The sequence below is a fragment of the Cynocephalus volans genome, chromosome 1, assembly GCF_027409185.1.
Source record: "Cynocephalus volans isolate mCynVol1 chromosome 1, mCynVol1.pri, whole genome shotgun sequence".
NCBI classification, from domain to species: Eukaryota; Metazoa; Chordata; class Mammalia; order Dermoptera; family Cynocephalidae; genus Cynocephalus; species Cynocephalus volans.
The window spans coordinates 43,845,248-43,867,298 of NC_084460.1; the positions used below are offsets into that span (position 1 = coordinate 43,845,248).

The window sequence follows — 22,051 nt, forward strand, 5'->3', positions numbered from 1 at the left end:
GCTTCCCCAGGACAGTCTCCACTGACTGGTTCTTTTTCTGTGAATAAGCAATCCTTTTTCATTTCTTTGCATGATTCATTTTTTTGTTGAAAACTGGACATTTAAAATAATATGATGCAGGAACTTTGGATATCAGATTCCCCACCCTCCCATTCAGAGTTTATTGTTATCATTGCTGTTTGTTTACTGACTTTTCTGAATTAGTTGTGTAAAGTCTATACTCTTTTGCATTTGCCCACTTTTTTGCATGTGGCCAGTTAGCTTTACTTTACTTGTCAGAGATTTTCTTGAATGACTGAGACCTTTGTTAAGTCTCCTAGCCTTTGCTTGCTGAGGGGCCTTGTGTACATTTTGGGAATGCTCCTGAAACACTCAAGCAAGCAGTTTATGACTCTGCCTTTGCCTCCATTTCTTGTTTATGGAGAGCCTTAAGGTCAGCCAGAGATGAGAGCATATCCTTCTCATATCTTTCCTGGCTGTGCACAAATCCCTGTACCTATAATGGCTTTTTAGCTTCTCAGGAGTATGTTGGAGCTTTTCAAAGCCTCCTATGGCATCTCATCCCACCTTTTCCTTTTAAGTTTTTGCCCAAGTACTTGTTTGCCCCAGCTGTTATTGCTGCCTCATGTGGCTTCAATGTTAAACAGTTGTTGCTGATTGTTTTTGGTAAAAGTTCCTGGGGGAAAGGCTGTTTGAAGTCAAATAACATCAGTTCTCTGAGAAATGGTGTTTTGGGGGAATTTCAGGGCTGTTTTTGCTCCCTCCAGTGGCTGGTAGGTTGCTGGTTTCACATTTACCATGAGTTGGAAGCTGTTTATTTTTAGAGTTTTCTGTGGAGCTGGGGAAAGAGTAATGGAAATAGGCCAAGTTAAAACGCCACAGCATTCATCATTTAAACCAAGCTTCAACCATTTCTCTTGAAAACAAAACACTCCTCAGATTTTTGTAAGCCTTTGGTTAATGACAAGAGTTCAGTTCTGAAAACATTATTTTTGGTAATTTTTTCCCAGTGTTCTTGTTACTCTTATGGAGGAGCAACTTTTTGGAGGTTCTCACTCCACCAGTTCCCACGAACGTTACATCACATGCTGCTACATTTCGACTCTTTCCCCTGCCCCCTTTTGATGTGTCACTTTCTCTCAGTATATGGTTTTCTGTTCTCAGCTTATTGACCTGTTCTGTACTTGTGATGCTTCATCATTTATTTTGGTGGAGGTGCCAGGCCTGAAACGTTTCCTCCCTGCCTTTTCTGAGTGTTTGAGAAACTTCAGCTTCCAAATCTAATTTTTATTCTATTTTGTCTGGAATGTCTTCCTAGAATCTTTACTGGATCTACCAGGCTGGATGGAAATGCAATAGGTATGTATTTGATTCACCTGCAACAATTACAGAAGCCTTATGTTGTGACTGTCTGACAATTACTAATGAGGCTTTGCATGTGTCATTGGATCTGGCCTGTAGTTGACTTTGTCCGCTGGCTGTGTGCTGTGTCCATGGATGAACTGGCTTCTCCCCACCATCCTCGCATGTTCAGCTTGCAGAAGATTGTGGAGATATCATACTACAACATGAATCGGATCCGACTGCAGTGGTCCCGAATATGGCATGTGATTGGAGATCACTTCAATAAGGTAATTATTCAAAGTTGAAAACTGCTCCAAAAAAAATAAGTAAATAAAATAAATGAAAACTTCTCCATCAGTGTCCAAAAAAATGTAGGCAACTAAATTCAAAAAAGAAGTGATAAAAAGTTGGTCCTGTTTTTTAGGTGCCTATAATTCATTTTCCCTATGAAATCAAGAATAGCTTGATAGACTTGCCAGCTGCCCCCCACAAAAAAAGCTTGATAGGAGTAAAATACTTTAACATCCCATATCCGGGGTGTGAGCTAATACCACAAAGATGATTATAGTCACTGGACAGATAAATTGGTGCTTAAAAGCATTGTGAAACCCTAAAATGACTTCTTAATAACCTAAGATTGTTTTGTTCCATATACTTTCACTATTAAGTGTCATTACTTTTGTATTCTGTCTCCCATTGCTACCTCTGTTCTGAATTCTTTCTGATAAAATTAACATTTGTTTTTAAACGAGAAACAAGCCGAGGACAATTCTGTGTTCTAAAACTAATGACTGCTGGGAGTAAACCAGTCTGAATTTTCTCTCCTTAGAGGTTTCATTATACACATACAGACGCAGACACATGCATATATTTATTGAATAAATTAAAAATCAAATATGTGCTTTACCACAATAAAAATATTGGGGGAAAAAGCAATCAAAGCAATGTATGTACCTGTGATGTTATTTACTTCTTTAGGGAAACATAATAGCTTAATAACACTACCAAAACACACTTTGCCTACCAAAACACACTTCATGATCTCAAGAAAATTTTCTCAGGCCTGGAGATGCAAAGTTTTAATATAGATGCTTACAAATTGTATTTTAGTAAGAAACAATCCAAAAGAGAATTGCTCTGTTTACGTTGAACAGAAGAAAATCATAGAAAGAAGTAGTCTGCCATTGTGATATAGAACAGTCACTAGGGTTACTGGTAAATGATTTGTAGCATCTCCTGATTTCTGCTGTGTAAATACCCCACCATTGCCTATTTAAAGCTGGTGATATGGTGTCACTAAATGTGTAGCAGACAAAGGCTGGGCACCGTCAGCTCTCACAGGCAATGCTAGCCTGCTGCAGCAACCACTGAAATGAGGCATTGTCAAATGCAGTCTTGCTTCTAACTTGGTACATGAGCTAGTGAAAGTTCTTTGTTTTCTTATCAGCTCAAATTAAGGTACCTCACAGCACACTGTCTGTTTAACAAAGTATCTGAGTGCCAGCATTGGGCACACGAGGTCCCTGCCTGAGTAGAGCTTGCCCATATTTTATGATAAAATAACTTGTGAGAAATGCAGTGTGTCTGGGTTGTTGAGATGGCCAGATCAGAGAAGCCCTCTCTATGGAGGTGGCCTCTCATGTGAGCCCTCGGTGAGCAGAGAGGGGTGCAGGAGCCTGTGCATGACCCAGAGGAACTATTTGCTGAGCGAATGGTAACCCTTTCATTCAAAGTAATCAACTAACTCAGCACCATCTTTCCCACCATTCTGGGTAAACAAATTCTTATTGGACCAGTTGAAATAATTGATGTGCACTTGCTTGAGAAAGAAAATGTGACTCATTACCATTACCTTGTATTCTTGTCCAAGCCTGTGACAGCTAAGCTAGAGCTAACATTGCTCTTGTGTTCCACAAGAGCTGTTGGCTGACAGCTGTGGAATCCTTTGTTCTCTCAAACATGACTGTCCAAAAGTGTTTCAGTAAACATTTTCCCAACTCTTCAAAGTCTAGATTTCAGGTTCAGTGGGGCTTCTTTTTTTGGGAGGGAACATCAGTTTGTATAGGTTACTTTTCCCACCTTTGATTCTGTTGTCAAGATTCATTGCATGCCAGTTCTCAGTTATGAATGGGCCACTTACAAGCAAGCTTGTGACATAAGTTGGCAGGTAGTAATTAGACATTTCATGGTTGTCAACTTCATTACAAATGTCTGTTCCATCTAATCAGCACTGTTAAGCCCCAAGTTGTGGAAAACTCATTTGCTCACTTTGGGGCTCTTAATTCTTTCCACCACCTTGGAAAGATGTTCTGCTTCCCTTTGTGCACTGGAGCACGTGAGAATCTCATGGGTTTGAAGAAATGTGGGTGGCTGAGTAAAGCTGTAACAGCTGTCAGGATGCTAGCAGGGTCATTTGAGCAGTCATGTGATGCTCTTCTAAACTAGGGCACAGATACTGTGTCCTGGGTGAGCAAAGCTACACAAGTATGGTGTGTATACCTGAAATGTCTGTTCTACCTGGATTTTTAGAAGGGGAATATTCTTTTTATTAATTGCTAATTACATGAACACACATTATATGAACTTGTTCCCCTTTTAAAAAAATTACAGCAGGGCTGATCCCGTTGCTCACTCGGGTGAGTGCGGCGCTGGGAGCGCAGCAGCACTCCCGCCGTGGGTTCGGATCCTATATAGGGATGGCCGGTTCGCTCACTGGCTGAGCGCGGCCACAAAAAAGGACAAAAAAAAAAAAAAAATACAGTGAAAAATACCTTTGACCACCCCCCTACCCTCCCCCCCGACACACACAGCTGGCCCTCCCCTGAGCTCATGATCCTTACCAGTTTGGTGTATATTCTTTTGACATTTTTCTATGCATGTACATATGTATGTACGCATAGAAATATAGATTTTTTTTTCTTGGTTTGTTTTGCTTTTTTAAAAAGCATAAATAGTATTGCACATAGCATTTTGTAACTTCTTCCACTTATCAAGGAATCTTAAAGATTTAGCAGCGTTAGCATATATAGATTTGTTCTTTTGTATTTTCTTTTTTTTTTTTTTAAAGATGACCGGTGAGGGGATCTTAACCCTTGGCTTGGTGTTGTCAGCACCATGCTCAGCCAGTGAGCGAACCGGCCATCCCTATATGGGATCCGAACCCGGGGCCTTGGTGTTATCAGCACCGCACTCTCCCGAGTGAGCCACAGGCCGGCCCTGTATTTTCTTTTTATTTGATTTTTTTTGGCAGCTGGCTGGTACAGGGATCCAAACCCTTAACATTGGTGTTATCAGCACCATGCTCCACCGAGTGAGGCTAACTGGCCTGCCCCTCTTTTTTATTTTAATTGTGATAAAATATACATAATATAAAATTTACCATTTTACCCATTTTTAACTGTACAGTTCGGTAGTGTTAAGTACATTTACATTGTTGTGCAACAGTTCTCCAGGAGTTTTTTCATTCTGCAAATCTGAAACTCTATGCCCACTAAACAGTACCTTTCCATTCCTCTTCCCCTTTCCCCTGGCAACCACCATTCTACTATCTGTCTCAATGAATTTGACTACTCTAGGTACCGCATGTAAGTGGAATCAGGTAGTGTTTGTCCTTTCGTAACTGGCTTATTGCACTCAGCATAATGTCCTCCAGGTTCATCCATGTCATAGCATGTGTCAGGATTTTTTTTCTTTTAAAGGCCGAGTTTACTCTCTCTTTTTAACTGCCAAATAGTAGTCCGTGTATAAACATTTTCAGGTCAGACCACATGTCTGTGAAATTTCTCACTTGAAGTGGGTCACTGCAGGATGCACACAGATACATTGGGGGGGGGCAGGTGGGAAACATTCCCTCACTCTGCTTTAGGGATTTTCTTGAGGGGGAAGTCTGAAAAGCACCAATCAAATATATACCTGTGACTCCAGTCCCTAAAAGTAGCTAAACCATAGACAAGTACAGTTTTTTTTTTTCCAGAGCTCACATGCAGTTTAATTTTAGGGAGGCTTGGGGAGGATGGGACGTCAAGGAGCAGCATTTTTACTAAGTTGGTGTAAAAATGAAACAGGATCTGGACGTGGTTGTCTACACTGACAGGTACAATTTTTAAGGAAATTGAAAAGCCTCAGTGTTAATGCAGAATTTTTCAAGGCTGATGATATTCATTTATAATAATTTGCTTTAGGTGACAGACATTGGGAAAGTATGAAAAGGCTTTCCATAGACTATAAAGTCTTTTGACCCTTCATATATATTTGGATAAAATTAAATAGTACCTGGGGAGTTATTGTTTAATGTGTGCAGAGTTTCATTTTGTAAGATGGAAAGAGTTCTAGAGATTGGTTCCAAAGTAGTGTGAATGTACATTACTGAGCTGTACACTTAAAAATGGTTAAGATGGTAAATTTTGTTAGGCCTATTTTACAATTTAAAAAATTAAATAGCACGTTTTGAAAGCACTTTAAATGTACGATACTGATTTTTTTCATCATTATACTTAAATAAAATTGGACAGATCTTAGCCAAGAAATAATATTTTCTTTTCTCCTTTTTTTTTTTTTTTTTTAAAAAGATGACCGGTAAGGGGATCTCAACCCTTGGCTTGGTGTTGTCAGCACCACGCTCAGCCAGTGAGCAAACCGGCCATCCTTATATAGGATCCGAACCCATGGCCTTGGTGTTATCAGCACCGCACTCTACCGAGTGAGCCACGGGCCGGCCCTTCTTTTCTCCTTGGTTGTGTTTCCCCAAAATGTTTGTTGTTGTTGTTTTGTTTTGTTTGGCGGCTGGCCAGTACAGGGATTTGAACTCTTGACCTTAGGGTTGGCCACACCATGCTCTAACCAATTGATCTAACCAGCCAGCCCTCCAGAGTGTTTGTTTTGAAGATACGCTGTCCATCTTTGATGTTCAGAGTCCCACATCCGCAACTGTTAGACTGTGCCTGTTTCACTTCATTTCCTGTTCTTAATCAGGTTGGCTGTAACCCCAACGAAGATGTGGCTATCTTTGCCGTTGACTCATTAAGGCAGCTCTCCATGAAGTTTCTTGAGAAGGGAGAATTAGCCAACTTCCGTTTCCAGAAGGATTTTCTGAGGCCATTTGAGCATATTATGAAGAAAAACAGGTATATGCATTGAAGACCCTTGGTCATATTCCCCCTTGCGGGCCTAAAAAGCCTGCCTAACACTACACACATGATTAATTTTTACCTCCGTTGTTGTTGGATGCAAATAGAATGAACAGACTGTGATTCATATCAAATATCCTTAAGTAAATCACACTAATATTTGTGTGTAACCTTTCCCAGGAAGACAGATGAAAATATGTCATGTGAGAAATATGTCATGCATCCTTATTGGGGCTGGTACTGAGGGAATTTAGAGAAAGAGCCACTGCTGAAGCATTCTCAAACAAGGACAAAATTTCTGTGACCCAGCATTTCTGCCCTAGGGAGATGACAAAAGAGGTCAGGATGCCAGTCCCTCTTGCTTGTCCTATTCATTCATTCACTCAGCCTATATTTATTGAGGTCTGCTCTCTGCTAAGTACTACACTAAGTGCTAAGAATACAGCAATTAAGAAAACTTTTAAAAATTCCTGTTTTTGACAAGGGGCCCTGAATTGATAATAGTTGCAGGTAGGTGATGGTTGTACAGGAGTTTATTATGTTGTGAGGCTGCTGCACGGAAAAGGAACCAGAATACCCAATTGAGAATTTAAAAGGGGGTCTTTATTGGCCGGCTGGCTACTGTCTCTCCAAGAAACTCTCGGAAGAGAACAGCCCTGACTTGAAGTTTAGGGGTTTTTTTTAAAGGCGCATTTTTACATTAGTCACATAGTTAAAATTATCAAATAGTCACACACTTATAGTTATCATATTCACACACAGAAACACATACCCTCCTGGCATGAGGAGGGGGGTTTGGGGAGGCCTAGCGCAAGCTGACAACAGAAGCTGAAACAAGCCAGTTACTCAGGGGCAGCTTGGGTGGGGAACAGCAAACAAAATTCAGACTTCTCTAAGTGCAGGCTAATATTTAGCTTTTAACTTCTGTCAAGGGAGCTGAAGAGCTGAGGGGGATTTTCAAACAACAACATTTTCTAAGCAATTCAAACACTGTTTAAACTTAATCAGTCTATCTTGTCACACAGCAAGTAGTTTCACAGAAGCAAATTGCGTGTGTTATGAAAGTGAGGGTCACCCAATTTTAATTACACCATCCTTTTTACTTTTAGAAAGGGGCCCTGTGAGTTTAGAATCACACATTGCCAGCCACTCTCAGGCACTGTTGGTGAGACTATCCCTTGGGATAACATTTCAAAAGCATTTTGATGACATGCGTCAAGACCCTTAATATTTTTGTGCCAATTGACTCAGTAATTCTACACTTATATAACTCATTTGAAATACAGTAAAACATTGTGAGTCACACAAACTAGTTTTAAAAAAAACCCACCTAATTATGGAAGTGTTAACGTAAATGTTGGTATAGCCACAATATGGAATATTGTGTAGCAGTTTAAAATGTTCATAAAGTTTATAATGTCAGGAATGTGAAGTAAGTTAGTGAAAAGGACAGGATATAGAATTGGACAGGCAGTATAATAAAGATACTACTATGCATCATTCCATATGAAACACCATCATGTAAAGGAATTTTTTTTCATTATACTTCTGCATTTTTTAAAACTTACTGTCATCATATTACTTTTAACAATCAGACAAAAACTGCTTTAAAATATATCGTTTTTGCCAACAAGTTCCTTTATCTCCATTGGCATATAATTATGATTCAGTTTTATTATGTATTGAAGTTACCTAGGTATGTAGTTGAACCTCCATTATCTGGAGGTGGCATATTTACTTTGTGGACTTTTAGTTAATTTTCAACTCTGTTTTGACATTCTCCTTGCCTTCTCTAAATGGCTTTTTGTATTCTCACTTAGAATGGGTCCAGGACAAATGTGAATGTTATCTTAAGACAAATGAAATTTGAAAGTCAAATCTGCAGTCCCAAGGTCACTCTAATGACTTTCAAAGCTACTGCTATAAAAGTGATAGGTTTGCATAGCTTTGCTTCATGTTATTTGTGAGATAATAGAGTTCCCCCATAGGGAACTCTGCCTTAATAGGTTGCAAGACATATATGCACAAGTATTCAGGTGATTCCATATTTAACCTTGCAGCTGTTTCAGAAAATAGGCCATTTTTTCTTTCCTCAGGTTTTGTTTTGTAGTAATTAAATTAAAAATATTGCATCTTAAATTATGTATGGATACTTCAGTCCACGTATGAGTATATGTGTTTATCATAAATGTATATCCCTGACCAAAAATTTAAGAGGATATGCACTAAGAATTTAGTAATAGTTAATATCTCTTTGTGGCAGCATTACAAGTATATTGGTTGAAATGTTTTGGGCCAGAAAAATTAACAATGCCTTACACCACAAGGCTGTGCATTGTTTACGTTGCATGAAGTCAGAGTCAGACTGTCCCACCTTTGATTCCATAGCACAAATTGTCACTGCAGACCCGGGCTCTTTCCATCCTTCTGTTCTGCTGTCCATGGGGTCGGCTTTTCATCCTTGAGTCTATTCTTTCCTGATTGCAGGATGGTGGTGCTAGCTCTAGGCATCATGCTGGCTTCAGAATGGAAACAAGAGGAAAGGGAACAAAGCTTAAATGAATGTGGTTTACTGTGTGCTTTAAAAAAATTTTTTTGAGCAAACCTTCTAAGGGATGAGCTGTGTTCATTTCTCTTTCCATTCTCCAAAGTACAGTTGGCCCTCTGTATCCATGGGTTCTGCATTCATACATTCAACCAAGAGTGGATTGAAAATATTTGGGGGGGAAAAATGGGTCTGTATTGAACACATACAGACCTTTTTTCCTTGTCATTATTCTCTGAATAATATAACATCTATTTATATAGCATTTATATTGTATTAGATATTATGAATAATCTAGAGATGATTTTAAGTATACAGGAGGATGTGTGTAGATTATATACAAATACTACGCCATTTTCTATCAGGGACTTGAGCATCCTTGGATTTTGGTACCCAGGGGAAGTCCTGAAACCAATCCCCCACAGATACTGAGGGCTGACTCTACGAGGGTACTTCAAAGAGTTCACGGAAAAATAGAACTGAAAGATAATAATCTTTCCATGAAGTATTCCCATAGAGATGATGTGGCTGTCCCATTCCTTCCTCAGATCTCCAACCATCCGGGACATGGTGATCCGCTGCATTGCCCAGATGGTGAATTCCCAGGCGGCCAACATCCGCTCAGGCTGGAAGAACATCTTTGCAGTGTTCCACCAGGCGGCCTCTGATCATGACGGGAACATTGTGGAGCTAGCCTTCCAGACCACAGGCCACATCGTCAGTAAGTGCCTCTGTTCCCTCCTGACCAGTGTCCCACTGCAAGTCTAAAAGTGTGGCTGCTTATTTACTATCTATTTTTCTATCTAAAGGGGCTTCCTTGCTTTACCTATGCTGTGATATAATAATGTGCCAGGTGATGTTCTAAGCAATTAACATGTATTAATCCTCACATCAGTCCTTTGAAGGAAATGCAGTTGATCTTTACTACTAGTGGGCTCCATGTTTGCTGATTCGCCTACTCACTAAAATATATGTCACCCCAAAACCAGTACTCATGGTGCTTTTGTGTCATTTGCCGGCGTGTGCATGCACAGAATAGCAAAAAACTTGAGTCACCTAAAGTGCACATTCTCAGCTGAGGTGGAACAGAGTGATGCTCTAGCTTTTTTTTTTTTTTGCCTCAGTTGATGTTGTATCTCACAACCTCACTAAACTCATTTATTGAGTTCTACTAAGCTTCTTTTTTTTTTTTTAATGTATGTCTTAGGATTTTCTACTTATAAAATTGTGTAAATTTTTTTTGTATTTTTTAATTATTTATTTTTAATTATTATTATTTTTTTTTCTTTTTTTAAAAGATGACCAGTAAGGGGATTTTAACCCTTGACTTGGTGTTGTCAGCACCACACTCTACCAAGTGAGCCACGTCCCTAATTTATTTTTAATTGTACATTTTTATTGTGTACAATTTGTTGTTTCAATAATGCATGTATTATGTAATGATCCAATCAGAATAGCATATCTTATCACCTAAACATTTATCATTTCTTTGTATTTCATTTATAACATTTAAGATCTTCTTTTCTAGCTATCTGGAAATATACAGTACAGGGCTGGCCAGTTAACTCAGTTGCTTAGAGTGCGGTGCTGATCTAGGGTTCAATTCCTGTACTGGCCAGCCGCCGAAAAACAAAACAAAACAAAGAAATATATAATACAGTATTACTAGCTGCTCTAGCTTCTTATATCAGCTCTCATACCATAAACAAGTATCCTTTCTTTTGTCTCTTGAGTGTCACATTTTTCATGTTTTTGTGCTTTTTGTTGGTGGTTTTGCTGTTTAAAATGGTCCCCAAGCGTAGTGCTGAGTGCTGGCTAGTATTCCTTTTTGTTCATTTGGGTTTTTTTGGTGGCTGGCTGATACACTGGCTAGTATTCCTAAGTGCAGAAAGGCCATGATGTATCTCATGGAGAAATTACAAATGCTTCCTTCAGGCATGAGTTATAGTACTGTTGGTGTGAGTTCAATGTTAATGGATCAACAATGTGTATTAAATAAGGTGCCTTTAAAAAGAAACACACATACAACGATGTTGTGTATTGACTCACAGGAACCTAACCCCATATTTATCCTAGGAGTGGTGGTTTAGTATTTTCTAATTCAGTGTTCACGGTGACTTTATAAAGCATAACTACTGTGAATAATGAGAACCGATTGTACCACTGTTTCCTCCATTTTACCAAAGAGAAAACTGAGGCATAGAAAAGTCAAGTAGAACAACTTGCCCAAGGTCATCCAGCTAGAAAGTGCTAGAGCCAGGACTCACACCCAAGCAGTGCAGCCCAGAGTTGGTGCAGTGTCCCTGCACTCTAGATGGACCAGAAGTACCTGGGTTCTGTCTTTGATCACATAACAACTTGATCACGTTTACTTGGTCTCCATGAAAGTGCTAAGGCATTGGGTCATGCTTGCAAATAGTTGGCACTCAGTAATATATGTTGAATGAATGGATATTTGGGCCTTTAAATCATTGTTTGAGCTCAGGAAACCAGTTTAGTACAAGCTGTACTCAATGCATTCATTCTTGAATAATGTGTTAATCAGAAAAGCTGTCTTCCAGAGATACTAACATGCTTTTTTAAGATTTCAGTGAAGGTAATCATTTCTGATCTGTGTGTGTGTGTGTGTGTGTGTGTGTGTGTGTGTGTGTGTGTGTGTGTGTGTGTTAGTTAATTTCTGATCTGTGTGTGTGTGTGTGTGTGTGTGTGTGTGTGTGTGTGTGTGTGTGTGTTAATCCCTGTTTCTAATTCCTGATCTTATGAAAATGTGCCTTGTGTTTCCCAGCAACTATTTTCCAGCACCATTTCCCTGCAGCCATCGATTCCTTTCAGGATGCTGTGAAGTGCTTATCAGAGTTTGCCTGCAATGCTGCATTCCCTGACACTAGCATGGAAGCTATCCGGCTCATTCGTTTCTGTGGGAAATACGTCTCTGATAGGCCTCGGGTACATTTTTCCTCTCCTCATTCACATGGGCAGTGAAGGGAAAAACCCTTGCCCCTGATGAAGATCTTTTCAGATACTCTTTTAGAAATGTATGTTTGCCCTAAACTCAGGGTTTATTTGAAAATGTTGCCATTGCAGGGGGTATACCTCTTCTTTGTTTTGTATATACGAAATTATTTACTTTATTCATACTGAACTTTTATATGGTATTCTGCAGATTGTGTATGTAGAAGATAATAGTATTTTAGCTTTTGCATTTTGACAACACTCAGGAAGCTAGACTTTTTTATTTGAAAGAAAACCGCCCTTTTAGAAAATAACATTATGCTATTGTGATGTGCTTGAGAAATCACATTTAAAAATCACCTTTTGTTTTCTCCTGAAAAATGTTTGGGATTTTTTTGCTATGTCTAAATCTTCTAAAGATGCCTACTTAATTTAAATGACAGAGTACCAAAACACTGAAATTGGGTGGAAACAAGCTGAACTATGATGGCCTATACAGATCTCTTCTTAAGTATTCTTATAGAACTGTAGACCCCTAAGATGATATGTCTGATTCCCACACAACTCATTTAGGTGTGAGATAATGAGAGCCAAGGTTAATTGAGCACTAAGTACTTGTCAGGCACTATTTTGGTGTTTTCTTTGTATGGATTCCTTTAGTCACCACTTCAAACCTGTGAGATAGGTATTTATATCTCAGTGTACAGGGGAGTTAACTGAAGCACAGAGAGAAATTGCCTAGTGTTAGATAACCAGAGTTGACAAAGAAATTCCAATACCATTTCAAGAGTGATTACAGAGCAGAAAGGTGGAAATCCCAGAGATAGCACAGAGAGTAGGGCTTCACATCCAGACTGTGAAAAGACTGCCAACTCTAATTGTATAATCTTGAGCAGCTTACTTAAGCTCTTAGTGCCTCAGTTAACTCATCTATAAAATGGGACCATTATTTCTACCTGCCTCTTGAGATTGTTGTGAGAATTGTTACTCCATGTAAAGCACTTTAAGTTCCTGGCCCATAACAAGCACTCAGTAAATAGTGGCTGCTGCTGTTGCTATTATTTTAAGTAATATGTATTATAGTAATGTTCCAGAAAGATCTAAGATATTGAATCATCCTGGATATTTTGCTTTGACCTTTAGTGCTCTTCTTAATGTAACACCTCCAGTGATCTGCCCCACTCAACTTGTTCTAAAACCCACTAAGGTTCATAGGTTCATATGGGGAAACTTTATGTGCACTTTGGGCCAGGAATATCTCTTTCTCCTTGGGATTCCTCACTGTACCCTTGCTGAATAACAGCTTTTTAGGAGAGGATAATCTGTGGGGTCTTAATCTTTGTATAGTTCCCTTTCTTTTTGCTTGCTTAGTTTACATCTGAGATGTGACTTTCATTGTAGGTGCTACAAGAATATACAAGTGATGATATGAATGTAGCTCCTGGTGACAGAGTCTGGGTTCGAGGCTGGTTCCCCATCTTATTTGAGCTTTCCTGCATCATTAACAGATGCAAGTTAGATGTACGGACAAGGTAACCATGTCTCCGTTGCAGTGGCCCCTTACATCACTGAAATGAACCTCAGTTACTTGCTTGCCTGACCCCATTCTCTCCCACTCCCTTTTTTGTTGTTCTCTTCCCCCACCCATTTTCTCTTCTGTGCCTGGCTTTGTTTCCTGCAGAGGACTCACAGTCATGTTTGAGATCATGAAGAGCTATGGCCACACCTTTGAAAAGCACTGGTGGCAGGACTTATTCAGAATCGTGTTTCGGATTTTTGACAATATGAAACTCCCTGAGCAACAGTCAGAGGTAGGTGGTAACCACAGCAGTGCCCTGGGTATGATGGGGAGAAAGGCTGTTTGGCCTGTATCTGCCTGGGGGGAGGTGGGTGGGTGGGCAAGGCAATTGTGTCCTCATCTACCCAGAGGTCTTGAATACTGAGCTACTTAAGGTATGTTGTAAAAATGGAAACACCCTTCCTGGCACTCTCCTACCGGTATCAGTTAGTTCTTAGAGACTCTCACCATCAGGAGAAGGTAGAGAGGAAATAAATCCCCATGGTCTGCCCACTTGGCCCTTGGGCATTGTACCTGCCAATTCAGCAGGGCTCCTGCCTGGTCATCTTAGTTGTTTTGTTCATATCGACCTCTAAGCAGTCAGTAGAAAGTGGAATGTCTCTGGTCCCTTAAGACTTTTTAATGAAGGTACACTTGAGATGATGGTGAATATTAGGCCTTTTTTTTTTTCAAAGTACACTTAATGCCTCTAAGTGTTTTTGTTATTTGTTTCATAGAAATAGAGGAGTAGGGAAAGGATAGTCTATCTCAAGATTTTTAGAAAAGAGAGTAACTTTTTTTACCTTCTTTTAGGAAATCTATTCCTTCCCTCACCCCAGTATAAAAGTAGCATATGCTTAATATGGAATATTAGGGATATATAGAAAAACTTACAATTTTACCATCCAGAAATTAGAGTTAATATTTTGGCAAATTTCCCTCAGTCTTCTACATGGTTTAAATATGGTTGAGGTCATAGTATAGAAAAGAGTTTTCTAATCTTCTTTAACTTTAAAATAACTTAGGTTTTTCCTCATTATGAAACAAATACATAATTATTACAGGAAAACCAGAAAACAGACAAAAAGAAAAATTTAAACACCCACAGTTCTAGTCTTCCACAGGTGGACACTGTTAAGCCCCTCAGGTGGTGCTTGTGTGGGGAGGATGGGAGAAAATCCACCTTTTTTTTTCTTTCTACAAAAATTGAATCTCACCACACATGTAAATTGCTTTTTTAACTTAGTACATGAGTATTTTTCCCACAAATGTAACTTTTCTTCCATGATGTTTTTGATGGCTGCAAAATATTCTTTGTTGTGGATGTTCCACACTCCATGGACATTTAGGTTGTTTCCAGTTTTTCTTTCTTTAGATAGCACTGAAATGAACATTTTTTGTAGCTACACTTCTACTTGTGTTCTTTATTTCTCCTTTTCTTTTTCTTTTTAATAAAGTTGTTTTTGTTTTGTTTTGGGGTTTTTTTGTTGTTAGCCAGTGTAGGGATGGAACCCTGGGCCTTGGTGTGTATTTCTGTTTTTTTTTAAGACAAGTGGACTGACTGCCAGGTCTGGGGCTTGCATGTTACTCAGCCTTTTGATACGTACTGCTAAGGTGACCTCCAAATAAACCTGTAGCCATTTACACTTTTGTCAGCAATGCATGAGAGTTCCTGTTTCTCCATACCTCCTCCAGTTCTTTGTATTTTAATCTGTTAATAATTATTAATTTGATGGGCCAAAAGTATCACACTAAAAAAGGTTTTTGAATTGCTAAGGATGTTGTATATTTTCTCTCATGTCATTGATCATGTGTGTTTCTTTTTTTATGAATTGCCTTTTATATCCTTAGCCCATCTATTGGGTTATTCATCTTCTTCCTATTGACTTATAAGTTTTTTAAATATATAAATAATGTAGCATATTCTTACATAAGTTGCAGATGATTTTTCCTGTTGTAATTTTTATTTTGGGGGGGTGATATTTTAGCTTTTAAATAACCAAATCTATCAGTTTTCCTCTTTTACAATTATGTTTAGCAACACTTCCCTTTTCCATGATTTTATAATCTCATGTTCATTTTTTCCAGATCATTAAAACTGTTAAGTATCATTTTGAATGACTATTTAATATTCTATTATATGGGTGTACTTAGTTTAATGCCCACATTGCTAGACATTAGGTTGTATCTGTGTTTTCAGAATATAATTGCCGTTGTGGTCAACATCTTTATTCATTAATCTTTGCCCACAAATCTTTGATTATTCCTTTAGGATCAATTCCTGGAAGTAGCGCTCATGAGTCAGTGGGTATGAACATTTTCAAGATTGTTGATACATATTGCCAAATTGCTTTCGAGAATAGTTTTGCTAGTAGTACACAAAAATGACCATTTCACTTCAGGGAGAGTGGCTTTTAAGTGTTATCTTTTTATGTTTTTTCCAGAAATCCGAGTGGATGACAACAACCTGCAATCATGCACTTTATGCTATTTGTGACGTATTTACACAATTTTATGAAGCTTTGAATGAAATTCTTCTTTCTGATGTATTTGCACAATTGCAGTGGTGTGTAAAACAAGGTATTCTTTAAGTCTTTAGGCATTTTCCTTACATAGTCCTTAATGAGAGGTTAATTTTTTTCGATGTATAAAAGCATGGATGTAATGCCATGGAGTACAGTGTATAATTTAATCTGTGAAAATGTGTATTTTTATTTTTTATTTTTTTATTTTTATTTTTTTTTGTCTTTTTATCGTGACGGGCACTCAGCCAGTGAGTGCACCAGCCATTCCTATATAGGCTCCGAACCTGCGGTGGGAGCATCGCCGCTCTCCCAGCGCCGCACTCTCCCTAGTGCGCCACGGGCTCGGCCCTGTATTTTTAAATTTAATTAGAACATAAAAACAATCCCCTCAAGTCAGTTTATAAAGCATTTCTTTAAGATGGGATGTAGTTATTTTTGTATTTTGAAAGATGTTCCTTTGTGCATTATACTATTCTTTCTACTTTTGTATGTTTGAAATTCTCTATAGTAAAATGTTTTTGAAATGTACGAGGGTACTTCAAAAAGTTCATGGTAAGATTTGTATTACGTTTCTTTTTTTTTTTTCTTTTTGTGACTGGTAAGGGGATCGCAACCCTTGGCTTGGTGTCATCCCCACCGCACTCAGCCAGTGAGCGCACCGGCCATACCTATATAGGATCCAAGCCCGCGGCGAGAGCGCCGCTGCCCTCCCAGCACCGCACTCTCCCAAGTGAGCCACTGGGTCGGCCCTGTATTATGTTTCAATTCTGCTTTTCCATGAACTTTTGAAGTACCCTCATACTGCTGGAGTCAAAATCAACAACCTTATCAGTAGATATCTAATTATTTGAACAGTTATGTATTTATTTTAGTGTATATCAGGAAAAATACCTACGTAGCACATCAGACCTAGATTCTATAGATAATTTTGGCTTAAACAAGGCTAAATTTAGTTATGTTTTTAAAAAAGTGACTCAGTTTTAAAATAAATGACAAAATAGTTGGTACCATTTAGATGGAAAAATTGGAAATGTAGTATTTGAGTGACTACATTTTTGTAAACACTGATCTAATATTTTTCATCTTCTTTTACCATTTCTCATACATGAGCCAGTTAATTAAAGGAGCCAAATGTTGACCTTCTTTCATCCCTAGCAATAAAACTATGATAAATGTTATAGCATTGCTTCATTAATTAAAAGCCTACACAACCACCAGTTGCAGTCTCCACCTCACAATGTAAAGCATCTAGATCCTGGCTGGCATCAAAACAGCAGTTGAAGTTTAATGATAGGTACTGCTTCGTTTTGCAGATAATGAACAGTTGGCTCGATCAGGTACAAATTGCTTAGAAAATTTAGTAATATCCAGTGGAGAGAAATTCAGTCCTGATGTCTGGGATGAAACTTGCAACTGTATGTTGGATATTTTCAAAACAACCATCCCACATGTGTAAGTGTTAATGTAGTTGTTATACTTTATTTCTGTGTTTAGTGGATGTCTTAAGCTGCTAGTTACTTTTGACATTGATCATTTTCCTTCTTTTCTACTCGCTTAAGTTTGCTGACATGGAGACCTGTAGGAATGGAGGAAGACTCATCCGAAAAGCATTTGGTAGGATTTTTTTTTTTTTTGGTTGTCTTTTCTTCTCATATCTTAGTAAAATATTAATCAGCCTATATAGTTTTTACCTTTTGGATGGGAAGTGAGTAAAAAAGGTTATGAGATCTAAAAACAGTACATGTTAGGAGAGCTGGCCGGTTAGCTCGGTTGGTTAGAATGCAGTGTTATAACACCAGGGTCAAGGGTTCAAAGCCCCATACTGGCCAGCCACCTAAAAAATAAATAAATAAATAAATAAATGAACAAACAAAAATAAATGAAAACAGTTTATGTCCATTAACATATTTTTTGTTAAAGTACAGAAAAGTATTAAGAAAATAAGTCACCTCACCCAATAAAAAACAGTTTACATTTCTGGCTTTTTCTTTGTGTGGCTATACACACCTAGTAGGCCCACACATGTTTGAAACGAGGGATCACTTGGCACATAATTTATTAACAACATTGTGAGCATTTTTCCATATTCTTAACTCTCCTTTGAGAACAGCCTTTTCAGTGGCTGCAAATTATAATTTCTTTAATTCTCCCTTGTTGGACTCTCAGGCCAGTTATAGTGTTTCACTGTTATAAATAGCACTTTGGTGTGACTATCCTTCCTTAATGCCTCCTAAATAAGTAGTGCTTTCCTCTCCACCAGAGAAATGGTAGTTCTTGTTTTTTGTGTGAGGTTTTAATTAAGATTTCACTTGTTTGGTTGTGTTTTGGTGGCTGGCCAGTATGGGGATCTGAACCCTTTCACCTTAGTGTTATAACACCATGTTCTAACCAATTCAAATTTCCCTTTAAAATAATACTTTGATTTATAGAGGCAGGGGGATGAACTATTAACTTCTATTCCCAAATAACTCTAAGGCCATTAGATTTTAAAAGGCTCTTGGGATGCAGCAATTTAAAAATGAAACATTATTTAAGTATTTTCTTTTTTAATTCTGTCTTCTGCTATTGACTTAAAAATAGCTACATAGCTACTGCACTACTAATTTATTTTTGAACTTGATCTCATTAAAAATTTGTCACAAAAAAAATGTGTCACGCTCATTGTTAAATCGTAATATGTAGAGAAATGTCCTCTGAGTTGGAACAGGAAAGTGTGAAATTTTAATGGGGGTGGGGAAAAATAATTAAAATTCTTAATCTCTCCAGTGCAGCCCTTGAGAAATACTACATTAAGCTTGCAGTATAATTTTACTTTGAGCTGAGCAAGGCACTCAGAGTCAAGCTGGGCCAGTAGTGTTAAAACAGGCATATCTCTGCCCAGGTGCCGAATTATGGATGAAGAGAAGTGAGCGTTGTATTTCTCTCTGATTTGCATTTAGGATGTGGATCTGGACCGCCAGTCTTTAAGCAGCATAGATAAAAATGCTTCTGAGAGAGGCCAGAGCCAGCTCTCTAACCCAACCGATGACAGTTGGAAGGGTGGACCATATGCAAGTAAGGCCACTTTTTTTAATGTTTTTTGCTTGTTTTCATTTGTTTTAAACCACTTACATGGTTCACATATTCAGAAGGCACAAAAGGGGCAACATAAGCCACCTTTAGCCCTGTGCCTCCATCTACCCGTTCCCTTCCCCGTGGCAGCCAATGTTGCCAGTTTCTCATGTACCTTTACAGATCATTTTATCCATATGCAAGCAAGCGCATACACATATATATTTACATACGGGCGCATAGGAAGGTACTTCCAAAAGTTTGTGGAAAAATAGCATTAAGAGATAATATGATCTTCAGGTATAGAGCTGAAAAAAAAGATAATACGAATCTTTCCACAAACGTTTGGAAGTATCCTTGTATATAAAAGGTTATATATGAATTCTCCATTCCTTTTTATATAAATTATGGAATACTGTGCATTATTCTTTTATCACTTAATATATCTTAGAGATCATTCAAAATCAATACCTAAAGAGCTTTCACGTTCTTTTATACTATTATGTATTATCTCAGTCTGTAGACACTTTTATTTGCTTAATTGGGTCCCTACTAATGGATATTTATATTATTTCTAACCTTTTGCTGTTACAAACAATACTGCATTGAATAACTAATACATATTCCATTTGTGAGTTTATATAATAAATTTCTAGTAATAGAATTGTGTGGTCAATGGATAAGTGCATTTGTCATTTTGACTGATATTTCGAGATTGCTGTCCATTAAAGTTGTACCTGTTCACATGATCTTTAGAAATAACTAGATAAAATTTTGTATTCTTTGGAATAATTTAATTTTGCATTTTCTGATTATTAGTGAAATTTAGCAGTTTTTATTTAAGAACCACTTCTATTTTTTTCCCCGTTGATAATCTTTGCTCATTTTGTATTGATTGTTGGTCCTTTTCTTATTGGTTTGGAGGAGCTCCTTATGTATTATACATCCTTTTTCTGGATATAAGTTTTAAATTACTTTTGCCATTTTGTCTCAGTATTGCTTATAGTATGTTTTACTTTCTTTCACTTTAAAAAATAGATTTGACAATTGTAGTGTGTCAGACACCATATCGTGTGTTTCATGTGTGCAATCTCATTTAGTCTACACTAGCCTTTAATGAGGTACTATATTATATTTGAGTGAACTAGGGCTTAGACAGATGATATAATTTGTCAATGTGTAGTAGAGTAGGGATTCAGACACACTTTTGGCAGACTGAGGAAAGGGAACTTTTAAAGCGTCATTCTGGTCTTTGAAAGCTGTGTGCCCCATCATTTGTCTTCATAGCAGTCCCACCCTATCCTCAATACACCAGGCTGTAGGTGTTAACATTGAAGTTAACCTATGAAGCAGCTCATTAGACAAAAGCAATGTGTGCTCACCATTATCCTTTGAAGGGATAAAACTAGTCACCCTTGAAATCCATTTAAAAGGCCCCATGTTGGGACTGACACAATAGCCAGTTTCTCTGCGGTGTCCAGTGATAGAATGAGTAGTTTCTTCATCAGCTCTACATAAAGTGGTTAGCTTGAGTGGGGGAATGTGCATATTTCTTTCGATGGGAAAACCACTCTCAGTGAAACAAGACATCTGCACTGAGAGGTGCCTGGGAGTCACCTTCTTCCATTCCCCCAGGGAACGGTGTATTTGTTCATCCCAAGTCTCAGGCAAAGTCTTTGTACTATTAGTGTTGTTTCTTTTTTTCTTTTTCTTTTTGGTCCAAGATGGTGTAATTGAATTGGCATAAGATAAATATACATCTGCTGCAACTCAACTGTATTTTTTTTAAAAATTAAAACATTGTGCATGGAGAATTGTTATATGTTTATATTATTTCACAGCTACTTTCAAAAACTTGAAGACAACTCAACCCCCTTGTTTACTATCATCAAAAACCTTTATTTAATGTTTTTGCCATTCTCATTCAATAACAACAAGTTAGAAAAAGAATCTCTACTTTTACTATAGTCATATCAACGAACACTTAGGAAGTGCTAGACAGACGTGCGCTTCCCCTGACTCCCCAGGGACTGAAAACATAAGGATGGATGGAGTCAGAGTCTAATCAGTAGACGGAAGACACCTGCTAATTACAACAGGGAAAATTCAATATAAAGAGTTGTTAACTAGTGAAAAGGTTGTTAACCACTAAAAGGGGTAAAAGAGCACCCTTAAGGGATACAGAAGTAGGAAATGCAGAAATCAGCTACTACCTCTGGGATAGATAGAAAGTGATCCAGAAACTGAGAACTTAGAAAAGCCACTCCCTTGCCTGCCCAAAACTCAGATTCTGGCCTTTTAGGAGGCCAGCTACTGCAAAACCTGGAACCTCCTGTGGTTAGGGCACAGTTCAGAGTCAGTCTGTAGGAGTGGCCCATCAGGTGGCAGAGAAACTTACTGAAGGACAGAGGACCTGCACAGATGCTTCCCTCACCTTCTTTAGGTCTTTGCTCAAATACCACAGTTTCAGAGAGACCTTTCCTGACTAGCTTATTTAAACCTGCAACCCCACCCTGACACTTCCTGTCCCTCTCTCTACCTTATGTCATCATCATTGGACATGCTACAGCAAACCCTTGAACAACATGGGTTTGAAGTACATGGGTCCACTTATATGCAAACTTTTTCAATAAATGTGTTAGAAAATATTTGGTTACATATGTAATGCATGCATAACATACCTAACCAAACAATAGGCTATTAGTAGTTAAGTCCTTACCTAGTACTTAAGTAACAACAGACACATTCCCCCCTTACCCCCACAGGCTCGGGGTGTGCAGTGTACCTCAGCCATTACCCAGGGGAAGGCGCAAGTTAGTTTTTTAGGGAGTCAAAAGTTATACCTGGATTTTCAACTGCGTGGGAGGTCAGTGCCCCTAACACCCATGTTGTCTGAGGATCAACTGTATATCTTACAATTAAGTATTTATTGTCAGCCAGTGCCAAGGGA

At 38.3% G+C, this 22,051-nt stretch overlaps 1 protein-coding gene across 2 annotated transcripts in view; it reads left to right on the plus strand.

Annotated features, from left to right (window-relative positions):
- Positions 1 to 22,051, plus strand: part of ARFGEF2 (ADP ribosylation factor guanine nucleotide exchange factor 2) — an 85,484-nt gene that overhangs the window by 55,411 nt on the left and 8,022 nt on the right. For both annotated transcript variants that reach the window (XM_063080532.1, XM_063080526.1), the window contains exons 24-34: positions 1,319 to 1,359; positions 1,462 to 1,631; positions 6,316 to 6,467; positions 9,564 to 9,736; positions 11,801 to 11,961; positions 13,369 to 13,499; positions 13,649 to 13,778; positions 15,970 to 16,105; positions 17,364 to 17,502; positions 17,610 to 17,664; positions 18,990 to 19,104. In XM_063080532.1, coding sequence (XP_062936602.1) covers positions 1,319 to 1,359; positions 1,462 to 1,631; positions 6,316 to 6,467; positions 9,564 to 9,736; positions 11,801 to 11,961; positions 13,369 to 13,499; positions 13,649 to 13,778; positions 15,970 to 16,105; positions 17,364 to 17,502; positions 17,610 to 17,664; positions 18,990 to 19,104 — 1,403 coding nt within the window. The remainder of the gene's footprint in view (positions 1 to 1,318; positions 1,360 to 1,461; positions 1,632 to 6,315; positions 6,468 to 9,563; positions 9,737 to 11,800; positions 11,962 to 13,368; positions 13,500 to 13,648; positions 13,779 to 15,969; positions 16,106 to 17,363; positions 17,503 to 17,609; positions 17,665 to 18,989; positions 19,105 to 22,051) is intronic.